The 12,624-nt window shown below is 41.7% G+C and overlaps 1 protein-coding gene across 1 annotated transcript in view; it reads right to left on the bottom strand.

Moving 5' to 3' along the window:
* Positions 1 to 4,029: 4,029 nt before the first annotated feature.
* The window catches only part of DHTKD1 (dehydrogenase E1 and transketolase domain containing 1), a 40,121-nt gene continuing 31,526 nt past the window's right edge, over positions 4,030 to 12,624 (bottom strand). The window contains exons 12-17 of the mRNA XM_065397519.1: positions 11,732 to 11,838; positions 9,500 to 9,664; positions 8,524 to 8,606; positions 7,148 to 7,317; positions 6,197 to 6,282; positions 4,030 to 4,732 (exon numbers count right to left, since the gene is read on the bottom strand). Coding sequence (XP_065253591.1) covers positions 4,631 to 4,732; positions 6,197 to 6,282; positions 7,148 to 7,317; positions 8,524 to 8,606; positions 9,500 to 9,664; positions 11,732 to 11,838 — 713 coding nt within the window. The 3' untranslated portion in view covers positions 4,030 to 4,630. The remainder of the gene's footprint in view (positions 4,733 to 6,196; positions 6,283 to 7,147; positions 7,318 to 8,523; positions 8,607 to 9,499; positions 9,665 to 11,731; positions 11,839 to 12,624) is intronic.

Genomic DNA, 12,624 nt, shown 5'->3' with positions numbered 1-12,624 from the left:
ACGGATCAGGCAGCGCCGTGGCCACCCACTTGCTGAGCAGTGTACGTGAGGGAATCTGGGAGTGGTGCGGGACCCGGGACAACAGGCACCCTTCCCCTTTCCGGAAGGGACCCTTCACCCCGCGAAAATGACCCCATTCCTTGACCCGTTAAGAGGACCAGGGCAGAGGGCTCAGGCGCGGGAAAGTCGCCTAAACACATTAAAGGACCCAAAGCGTCATCCCCGGCGGCTGAGCCGCAGCGGGTCAGAGGTCAAGGTCTGCGCCCCCCCCTTCAGGTGGGGAGCGTCCACACGGGGGGGGCGGAGGTTCCCATGATGGGGGCGCGCACAGAAATTTAACTTTGACCCCAGAACGAGCCCGCCCCCCCCCCCGGCGCTCGCTTTTCCCTCCCCCTTCCCCCCCGTCCTGGTTCCAGCCGGAGATCGCTCTCTCCCCTGTGCCCCCTAGGGCCCGATCAGGGGGAGGCTGGAGAGGCACCACCCGGTTCCCCCCATGTCAGGAGGCCGGGGGAGACATTGATAGTTACAGTCTTTACGCTTCACCTGAAGCCGTTCACACTGAGGCCTCCCAGCCTGTGCTCCCCCTGCTGAAGGCTGGCCCTAGGGCACATGCGCTAGGCTGGGGCACAGGAGAGCCGGGCTCAATTCCCTGCTCTGCCGCAGGCGCCCTAGAGGAGCTTGGACCTCACCGAGATGCTGTGAGAATACATACAGTAAAGAGACCGCCGGCTCTGTCTGCACTACAGGCGGGGGTAATGTCCCTGCTCAGGTACGGATCCCCCCACTGGCTCTTATTGAGGTAGTAGGAATAAGTACTCCTGTTTTTTTTAGCATGAGCACAGTTTTAAGGGCGGGAACTACCTACGCAGCTCAGATCAGCCATACCTCCACTGCAGTTAAACTGCTATTTATATTCGCAGCAGCTCATGAGATGTAGCGCTAGGCATACCCAAGGCGGGAGTCATAGCCCTAGATAGAGACAGGCCCCGTTCTAGAGTTAAGGTGCAGATGATGGCTTTTCTGTACTATAATGAAACCTGGTTGTAAGGGTAGATTCTCTTCCTCAAACCTTGCTGCCATAATAAGCACGACCAGACTTGCTTTCTTTCAACAGGAACCAAGAATTTTTCAGCACTACCCTCTGGCTGGTGGAGTTTCTAGACCTACCTCAACTTCCTGCTGTTTAGATTCCTGCTACAAAATTAAGGAAATATAATACAAATCTCCCCCCCCCCCCCAGTCATTTCCTGCTTCGAAACACAAACCCAGCTATTACTCCTCCTTTAATGGATAGAAGAGCAAAAGTGCCAAACTACCATTGAATTTTAACAGGATGGGGGAGCTTAACCCTAGGCTTCTTTAAAAAAAAAAAAAAGAACCTAGCCTCCATGCCATTGGACAATAGCAGGGTTTGCAAACTCTTTTTGCTGTGGCCACATAACACTCATTTCTCCAATGTCATTCTGACAGCAGCTCCTAACAGCCATAGCCACACTTAATGTGGGATGATGGGGGCAGGTAGAGGGCGGCTTGAAAATCCCACAAAACTCAGCCACAGTAAAAAGGAAGAAAAGGGTTTAACATTTTAACTATAAAAAGCATAAATAATTAGGACAGAACGATAATGTGACAAAGAACAAATGGGCTCAAGTTTAATTCAAAGACAGCATTCCAGCAAATGCGCACAATAGGACAAAATATACATAAACTTGAAAACCAATTTGGGAGGGGGGAAAAGGGGTTGTATTCCATTCTCTCCTCTCATTTTGATGTCTGTTTTGTCAAACACTGAGCTTTTCAAGGAAGAGAGAGTTGTCTTTATGTGTTTGTAGAGTGCTAACATGTAACCGTGCCTACACAGGTTTAAACACAACTATCAACCTACATCATGGCTCTAAAGCTTCAGTACTACTGCTACCATATGAAATCAAACAGGGATAGAAAATAAGAGCATATCCTCTTCATTCCACTGAAATGGACAGAACTAAGATTTCTGGGAGGAAAGTGTAGGAAGATGGTCAATAAACAGAGACTGTTCCCCCAAGGAGAAGTGTAGGGACTTAGGCATAGCTCTGGGTTTAGACTTCATGCACGCAACTGTCTGCAAGTTTGTTATTGACAAGACATCACGGTCAGCTTGGTAGAGGAAGGAGATTATGTAGAGCCCGCGGGGGGGGAGGGGGAAGGAGAAGGACAGGTGAGTAAGTGCTATACGGATGCAGTATTAAATAGAGGAGAGCAAAGAAAGCAGGGGAGTAAGGGGTAATGTACCACAGGGCTGAACTCTGAAGTGCCCCACTTCAAATAGGGTTTGCTGAGTGAAGGTAGTAGGTTAGTACACACTCTGCATTTGGTCCCAGCTGTGGACAATGAGTAGATGCCAGCAGACTACATAGCACTGGAGACTCACTGGTCCAGCTATGACTTCCAAGAAAAAACAGGAGCTCATTGACTAAGATAGGCTCTGGAGAACTTTAGGCATAACAGATAGAATGTAAAGAACACTAGATGTGGCTGCTTACACTGACTGTATTATAACTAGCGAAAGTTTGAGATCTGCTGTTGCATTACTGTATGCAGCATACCTAAAGAAGACTGGAAAGGCCAATGCTATTGTTGCTATTAACCTCAGGAAAATGCAACACAATGTTCCACAAGCACTCCCCCCAGGAAGACAAAGTATCACATAAGCTCCTGCTGCACTCTGTCAGCCGAAGTAACACGTTAAGCAACTGTTGACAAAGGTACAGTCTGGACACAAATTCCAGCATACTATTCCCTGCCTTGCTACAGACTCCCTCTGTGGAGTTAGGCAGGGTCACTTAACTTCTATGAAATGGAAGAAAAACCTGCCTCATACAGGAGTGTTCTGAAAATTAGTTTGTGATGCTTGTTTAAGATAAAAGCAATTTCATTATGTTAGTGCCCACCAGCGTAAGGGCTCCACAATCTAGTCCACTGAACAGAAAAAAAAAAGTTTTCAGTGAAAACAAAAGTTTAAAATCTAAATTCCTGCCTGGAGCTGTTAACCTCTCCCCACCATGTGTATCTTAGCCCTAGAGAGTACCTTCCAAGGGCTTGGGTGGCAAGTGTACAATCGAGGACCATCCCACTATCCACATGAAAAGGGTGAGATCCATGTGCAGTTTTGGGGATTATGATCTGGTCCAACATCTCTTATGTTTGTGTGCACTTTATACTTCGTACATAAGATGTCACTGATTGAAGATTTCTCTCCATGTCCTAGGAGCTCACTTTTAAGAGAATTTCTACTGAAAAATACATTTTACATAAGTTAGTGACAGCTGGAAAAAAAATGTTAAAATGAACTTCTTATGCAACTCTCATAACTTGTGTCACGGTACTGAAGAGCTCAACAAAATATTGCTATAGCATTATTTATGTGACACTTTTCTAAGTGCCAGCCAAAAAAGGTCATTTAACCTTTACATTAAAAAAAGAACTGCTGTATTCAATGTTCCAAATGCTAGATATCAAATAATCCTATTTAAACTTATATTACACAGCATGTATTTCTGCCATTCAAATCTCTCTCAAAAAGCCAAGACAAGAGTTAAACTAATGAACTGCAGCAACATTTCTCGTCCACTAAGACCAGACAGCTGCACGTTAGAGATGTGTTATCTCAGATTGCAATAGTTACAGAATTCAGCACAGAAAAGGGCTTGGAAATGGAAATATAGGGTGAAAAATTAGTATTGTATTACAGTAATACATGCACTAAATGATGTCTGATGTTTCATATTCAAGAGTGTTGGGATATGAGCAACAGAAATGAACAAGGTAAACAGCCATTTTGATACATCACATCTCAGAAAGCAATGGCTAATTCTTTAAAAATGGGTGAGTGAATTTTTTGTTGAAGAAAGGTGCTGGTTTCAGAGTCCTGGAGGCTAGAGCTCTCAGTTTATCCTCAGAATAAACACAACACAGGCAGCCAGTACCGCCATCTTCCTGTACACTGCCCAGCCATTGTGCCTCAACCCTGACAGAGGCATTGCTCAGGGGTGAGAAGATAGTTGTGTCCATGGCTCATTCAATTCTCTGCTGAAATAGTCAATCAGGGAACCCAAGTGTGGTGGTACTTTCCCCCACCCCTGCCCACTCAGAGAGGAAGGGACTGAGACCCATCAAACCTGGTTCTCAAAGGCCAATGCAAAACACTTTATTGTTATAGAAATGTCATAGTTGAAGGCATTACTCAATTCTTAAACATCCACTGAGGTTTAAAAAAATCTAAATTTAAAGTCAAGGGAAAACTGTTCCCACAAATGAACAATACCAAAGAACTATGGATTTGAACTGCTATGTGGGATAATGCTTTATAAATGAAACATTTGATTTCCCAGTTAACTGATTCATCTCACTGCAGATCTGTTTTTATACAATGAAAAAAAATACAAAAAGGACAGTGAGAATTATCCTCTGCATAATACACACAAGCGGAGATCATTATGGGTTTTGTTGCATCCGTACATTTAAAGAACTGTCTGCTCTTTCCAGAACAGTTCCTCATTTGTTCTTCCTTTTTAGGATGAAAAGGCCAAGGAGTTTTCCTTGTAAGGAGTTTACAAATATTATAAGAAACTGGTTTCCAAGTAGAAAGGTCTTAGACAAAAGTTTTGGCAAGGAGGTCTTCCTGTTGCTGCTGGTGTAGTGTTCCAATGCCCACTGCTGGGGCTGGTAAGGGAGGTCTACTCACAAGATGGAGCTGCAATTAAAGTTCAAGAAGGGGGGGGGGGGGGGAAAGTGATTTAGACTGATGTCTGATTAAGATTGATATTACTCGTTTAACTAACATGATTCTATGCCATTATCACCATGGCAGTTGAGTGCCTCAAAATAAATGAAACACAAACATTGGATCCTCGAGTCCCACATATACATGATTCAGAAAGCTCAAAAAGTATCTGCTTCACCCTAACTCAACAATGGGATGACTGCCTGAGTAAACTATGCCCCCAAGACCAAAATATTAAAGGTGACAGTCCACCCAAAGGAGATTTCACAATGGAGGACCCTGAAAAGTTCAGTTCCAAGAATGAGAGCAAAAGTGCCTCAACAGATCTTAACCACCCCGCTCACTCCATCCCCTCCTTCCATCACTTGCTCTCCCCCCCACCCTCACTCACTTTCACCAGGCTGGGCGAGGGTGTGGGCTCTGGCCTGGGGCCGTGAGGTTCAGAGTGTGGGAGAGGGCTCCGGTCTGGGGCAGGGGGATGCAGAAGGGAGTGCAGGGAGCAGGCTCTGGGAGGAAGTTTGGGAGCGGGAGAGGGTTCAGGGCTGGGGCAGGTGTGGGATGGGGAGGGGAGCAGGCTCCAGCCAGGTGGCACTTACCTTGGGCAGCTCCCAGTCAGTGGCGCAGTGGGACTAAGGCAGGCTCCCTGCCTGCCCTGGCCCCGCTCCTGGAAGCGGCCAGCATGTCCCTACAGCCCGTGGGGGGAGTAGTTACTTTCACCCCTGGCCCCGCTGGACTTTTAGCTGCCTAAAATCTCTCAGTTTGGCTTCAGTAGCCTCCTGGAGATAGAGCCTGATTCCAGCAGATTCCTGGCAAAACCGGGAGGGTTGGCAACCCCATGGAGGGGTGGGCACAACCTCATCTGGCCATTCTATATGGGTTTAGGCATGCTTTTTATTGGATCAGGCCCTGAAGGCAAGACAGATGGGGGGACACCTCGTTTGTGCATCCCGCTTGGGCACTGAGCTGCTGGGCGATGTCAGGAGTTAGGCACCTGTGCACAGGCCCGGCAGCTAAAATTCAGAGGCCTCAGGGACTGCAGAGGTGGAAACTTAGGGGGTCTACATGGCTAGGTAGCAGCTGCGCAGCAGTTTTGTGAATGCCAGTGGTACCTAAATGTTGAATTTAGGCACCTAAAGTGAAGACCTATGCCCCTACTACTTGGGGCCTGTTTATCTTGTCTATTTATATCGTAAACTCTTTGGGGCAGGGTTTCTCACGGTTTGTAGAGCACCTCACACAACAGGGCCCCAATTCTGGCTGTGACCACTAGATACTACTCTTACATATATAATAGCTTAAGTTGGACTATTACACTTATATGAGGGTTTTTACGTTTATGAACATTAAACTAAATCACTACTAATTCCTGGTAGCAAAATATATATAGTATCTAAAGACTCAAACATCAATTTAAAAGATTACTGTAAACCTTACCTTACATGCCAACTGCTTCTCAAACCTTGGTGACACAAAGGCCCAGGGACCCATGTTCTGTGGCTCCTCCTGACTCCAAATAAAATCTGTAGGAAAGATAAGAGGCCATGTGTTTGTATATTCCATATACACCAATTGATCTTCCCACTGAATCCAGAAACAGGTATTATTAATGAGTCTCTAAGCTAGTTCTCTTAGCTGTATATTCCCAATCCATCTACAATGGTCCTGCTATGACAGCAAAGGCACCACCTTTCAGTCTGAGGATTACTAGACTGGACTGACTGTGTTACCACACAATGCTGTCGCCAGGGGTGAAAATAAATGTGGATGAAAATTCATATTTTAAGAACAAATTATTCTTCCCATTTCTTTTTGTTCCTCTACCTTCCATTACAGGGAACACTTCCTCACTTCCATGTGCTTTGTAGGATCTCCCTCAAGGCCAAGGGATCCAACAGTGGTGATCAATAGGAAAAATACCAATTAACTGATCTGCAATATTTGTTTAAATGCATGTATTGTAAAATTAAGCCATTGTATCAATAAGCTGTTTAGGGCAAGGATTGTCTCTTAGTCTGTTTGTACAGGGCCTAGCACAATGGGAACCCAACCTCAATTGGGCTCCCAAGTTCTATTGTATTACTAACAAGATGTAAATTTACCACGGCCATCTGCTGGATAGATTCAGAACTGCTTATCTGCATCAAAGGTTCCATAGTAGTATATTCCCCTATGGTGCAAGTGATAAGGACTTGTGTTTCTAAAGCAGCATATCTGAAGTTGTTTTTGGGGGGCAGGACGGACAACAAAACCAAACCAAGTCTAGACCTTTTAATCCTAAAAGGAAAGAACAATGTGGAGCAGCAACAAGTGGAGTTCCTAGATGGCCATGGATTTGTTTCAATACTTTAAAAGAGGTTAAATGCAAAGTATAACAATCTGCCTGACCTTTGGCATGTTTATACTTGTTCATCTCTTGCTGTAGAGCTTCCAGGGGGAAAGGACACAGTTCTTCTAGTCTGACAATAGCAGTGTTGTGCTTCTTCTCTCCTAGTGCCTCTCTCTGTTTCACCAAAGCATAGTAATGCTTGCCAGAACACAGCACCACTCGGCTGATGCTAAAAGGCAGAAAAATCGAGGTGTTTTCAAGGACAGCATTTTAAAAGAGACCCTACACAGCCACTTGTTATACATTAAATCCTAAACCTTTAGCCTTTTCTAAAAACCCAACCCAACAACACAGGATAAGGCCAAAGTGCTGACTCTCAGATCAAAAGAAAGAAAAGAGGGCAGAAGAGGAAGGATTGTCCAGTTATTAAGTTCCTAGTCTTGGATCAACTCCCTGCTCCGCCCCAGACTTGGGCAAGTCACTTAGTCTTTATGTGCCTCTGTTTCCCCATCTGTTAAATGTGGATAGTAGTACTTCCCTAACTTACAGGGTGTTGAGGATAAATACATTAAAAATTTGAGTCATTCAGATTCTACAGGGATAGTAGCCAAATAAGTACCATAGATAGAAGCTTATCCAAACAGGGCTCTTTTTCCCTTCTGTAGGTAGGAATATAGAGACACAAAACATACTTTTGAAATATAGTTCTCTGCTCCAGCCATGGTTCTCATCTCTACAGACTCCTCACTTCAGCATGTGAAGTGTTCAAAGACCAATATAACAAAAAAAAAAATTTCTCATAAAAATAGCAGCAGAGTGAGGGATTCATTTGTTTATGAATGAGCAGCACCGGTCAGTGTCAAGCACACTATAAGCAGAAGCAAGATAAACCACCAAACTCATGCTCTCTGAATGCACCTGAGCTCAGGCCTCAATGATTATATCCTACCCATTCCTGCTGTTTCATTCCTGTCAGTTGTACTGAAGTTTCTGGATGCACCTGAGCTCAGGCCTCAATGATTATATCCTACCCATTCCTGCTGTTTCATTCCTGTCAGTTGTACTGAAGTTTCTGGTGGTGTAAGATATGCCCACCAACTATGCAGAGATCACAATTCCTAAAGATTAGATCAGTCTCCTTTATGTGCAGTGCAAAACCGTCAGGCCTAATTCGGCTCTCATTTATAGGGGTGTAAATCCAGGCTAACTAATGAAATCAGTGGAGTACGTTTTACAGAGGTGACAAGAATATGAAAGGACCTATAATTCTACCTTAGCTCTGATCCTGTTTATTTTTTCTTCATAAAAATTATCAGAAATGGATTTTCAAGGGGAAAGAAAAAAACAAAACAAAAAAACCAAAAACTTGTTTTACAGCCAATTATGCCTACATGCTGTTTGGAACTGTGAGTATTAGAAACAAGAATCAAGTTACCTGTTAGGATCCACTGACAAATCACCAATTACAGGCTTGAATGTTGTCCCTGGGGCCATTTCTTGAAAATTTGACACCGCCCCCTAAAAAGAGGGGGGAAAGTAGGATATTTAACTTGTGGTTTTCAAATCTAAAAATCAATGTGCTGTATAAGGATTAAAATATGATCCTGAAGAACCCCCCCCCCCCCCCCCAAGTCTTGTACTACTTGTTATTGATCAGAAAAGTTTGTCTGTCAGTTGTTTATGGGGATTCTGAGTTTCTTGGCATAATATTCATTATTAACAATGGCTACAATCAAACTGATTAACAGCTGATGCCAAGGGATTAAAAGAGACATTGTCAAATAAATTTTAGCCCACAGATTTAGACTAAAATTTTACTGAAACTATTATGAAGAGTTATCCAGTATTTCCCACCCCACCCCCTTTTCTTTTTTAATTTCCAGGATTTTCTCCCACCCTCTTGAAAGGGCAAAGAGTGGAAGAATTAAAAAAAAAAAAAAAAAAAACACCACACACCACACTAAACCCCCCCACCCCCCATTCTTCGCCAACACTATGAATGCCAAAACATAACAGGACATTTTGCTAATGCATGAGAACTGGGAAGTGAAACTCACCAATGTAGTCTCAATATCTAAGATGAGTGAAATGGAAAAAGCAAACAAGTGGAAAACGTCAAATTAGATACCATTTTAACTAAAATCCTTTTGAAAACCACTGTAGTGTCAACGTGGTAAAAAAAACCTGTGTGGACACACTTATATCAGTGTAAAACTGTTATATTGGCTTAGCTTGCACTGGCAAAGTTTACAGGTGCAAACTAAACCAATATAAGCCATGTTTAAATAGATTTAAGAAGGCCAATGCACAAAGTTTGAACCAGTTTAAACTGGTGTAACAGTGTGTTTTAGTAGGTATTAGAGAGTAAAACTAAGCTAAAAGTAACCCTAGCAGACAGTGTTTCTACTTACTGGAAATCTGAGTAGCATTTTGGGAGACGCAACAATTAAAGGTTTCCGGAAGTTTCGGATCATTTGCCTACGGAGCAAATGGAAATACTGTGCTGGAGTGGTTGGATGCACAACTGACATGTTCACGTTGTCACCATCAACTCCCTCTTCTGCACTGTCACACATCTATGAAAGAACAAAATAATCCCTCACCAAGAAGCAAGCTGTCAACCAAACATGCTGGATACAGTACAAATGACTGAGGTACAATCACTGGTGTTTGTACAGGGAACAGATATACACTCCAATATGTGCTGAAGGTCTCAACTTACAGGAAAAGGCGATAAACAAATGAAGAAGTCGCTCTAATTCTTTTATAGAACATTGCTAACATCTCAACTAAACTACAAAAGCTTTAACTGTGGTGTAACCAGGACCCTGGATTCTATTGCTTTTAAAAAAGTGTAAACGGGCTCTTAAACAACTTCTGTATTTGATCCCAGATCCCCACACACACTGCAATCACCTAGTGAGTTTGTAAAGCACTTAAGGAGTTACACAAATGTGTTATAGCCTTTAAAAATAAAATATTTATAATGCAACTTTTTTTTAAGATAGCAGCAATGGCAAAATGATAATATGCAATTCTGAAGTGCTTTCCAATAGAGGATCCCAACGTCCCTTTGCAAATATTAGTGAATTCAGCCTTAAAACGCATCTACATGGCAGGTAAATATTGTTCCCATTGAAGGTCAGTTTCCTGATTGGTTAAATGGCTCATCTAAAAATCACACATGAAAAGTTTGTTTCACAGCCTAGAATAGAACTGCAGTCTCCAGATTTGCACCTTAAGCACATGATCACCCTTTCTCCCAATCCATGCCATTTCTTTTTCATAGCAACCACCTTGGTTATATGATCTTGCAGAGACCTAACATCAACGCCAAGCCTTTAATTCAAGGTGGATGAAAATCCATGATCTTAAAAAAAGAATACATTTTTTCTTTTAAAAAATAAACCAATTTAAAATTGAACTGATGACAACCTACATTAAAGGCTTAAAAACTTACTATAATCTATTAAAATAATTTAAAATGGAATCAAAAAATATTCCAGCAGTGCATGTTTACTGCCAAAGTTTTAAAGACTCTGCCTATTGCACCTGAAGTGCTAAACTAGCTTTTGACAACATTAGCCTTTTCTTCTGGTGCAAAGATAATGTGTTCTTTATTTCATTTGACTAGTTCATCCAAAGTTGAAAAATCAATTGGGAGTTGAAAAGAACAGGAAACTTTGTTTTCATCTACCAATTTATGAATAAAAACTAGGTTCAAGAGGATAAGATCTATAGTTCTAAAATCTGGAAGGACATGACCACCAGAAACAATCAGTTCAGTACAAATAATTCCTTTTAAAAAATAAAACCTAATTCAAAAAGTGTTCTGAATTCGCGTTTCAATAAAAACTAATTTTTCCTAAAATGTACTGATACATAAGGATAGTTTTCTTTAATGAAAAATAATTTTACATGCTGTTTTTATACATTTAACTCAATTCCAATTTTCATCCAAATGCAGCTTGACACAAGTCACAAGTAAAAAAATTAGGGACAAGATGGGTGAGGTAATTTCTTTTATTAGATCAATTTCTGTTGGTGAGAGACACAAGCTTAGAAAAAGAGCTCAGTGTAAGCTTGAAAATTTGTCTGTTTCACCAACAAAAGCTGGTCCAATAAAAGATATTACCACACACATCTCTAATATACTGGGACCAACACAACAACAACACTGCAAAAAAGTAAAATATAATCATCTAATAAATAAGAAAAGCATTTTCTGTTACAATAAAATATTTTCTAATATAATAAAAATGTAAAAAATTAAGAATCTGAATAAATATAGGTTAATCTATACAATTAGTTAAATAAATGTGTATAAATATAGTGCATCAAAAAAGGAGGAGCAAATTTTGCGCAAAGGCTGTATTTAGTTGCAAATCAACATGTTTTAATGGTTACCAATCAATGAGAATCAAGCTCTCTTTGGAAAATAAAAAGGGCAAATGTAAAACAAGATTAAAATCAATGATTTATATCAAGGCTTCCTGCTTGCTGATTTAAATCAATCTACACTGCTTAATTTGACTGGCAAGTGCTACAGGCATGTAGAACTTTTAATAGAACAGCCTTCCTGAAGCATCTGACATTGACATGCATTGATAGAGGGTATGACACAGGCAGGTGTGTCCAGCCACCTGTAAGAAACGTTCCATTCGGCAGGAAGAGTGTTCAGGACCTGCACCATCATAGCCGTGGGGAAGAAGAATGACTATCCCGCTCTGAAGGAGCCACTTAGCTTCACCTAAAAAAGCAGGATCCGGGGGGGAAGAGAGAAAAGAGTTACACAGAGTATAAGTCAACATTATACTGAGAGTCAGTTGGTAAGTCTATGCAAATCCTCTCTCAAAGGTTTACACACACAAAATATCTAGCAAGAGGTTGTCTTTAATTAAACAAAACTATTCAACTTCCTGTGGGAGTTTAGTGGTCAGTTTGAAATTCCGACACAGTACAACTTTGATTATCTGAAAGTCTCTGAGGACACTGAAGCCTTTGTGTAAATCAGAGATGCTGGCTTCTGAGGAGGATTCTAAGTCTGCAGTACTGATGCTAATTCCCTCTGTTTCAATTATAAATCCTAAATTTTGTTTTAAAAAATGGCACCAAAAAGTTACAGTAGAGTCCTCTGAATTGGACAGTGTCATCCTGATTAGGCAGGTGTTCAATTAAAAGCCTCTTAAAAAAAATCCAAGAACATTTAAAGTTCAACAAAACATACTGAATAAAAGTGATTCACTGCATGCCGTCTTTTTAAATATTTATTTGGAGACAGACTTCTATATCAAAATACCAGCACTGAGAATTTTATACCTATTTAACCTCTGGTAAGTCATTTCTTAATCAGTTGCCACTGTTGAAATGTGTCCATCTGAAGCAGAGTGTATGCTAATACTGCTAATACATTTCCTATTCTCAAAAAGAACAGGAGTACTTGTGGCACCTAAGAGACTAACATTTATTTGGGCATAAGCTTTCGTGGGCTAAAACCCGCTTCAGATGCATGCAGTGGAAAATACAGTAGGAAGAT

The sequence above is a fragment of the Emys orbicularis genome, chromosome 1 (genome assembly GCF_028017835.1).
Source record: "Emys orbicularis isolate rEmyOrb1 chromosome 1, rEmyOrb1.hap1, whole genome shotgun sequence".
NCBI lineage: Eukaryota > Metazoa > Chordata > Testudines > Emydidae > Emys > Emys orbicularis.
The sequence above is the reverse complement of the archived record's forward strand: the minus strand, read 5'-3'. Positions and strand labels throughout refer to the sequence as shown.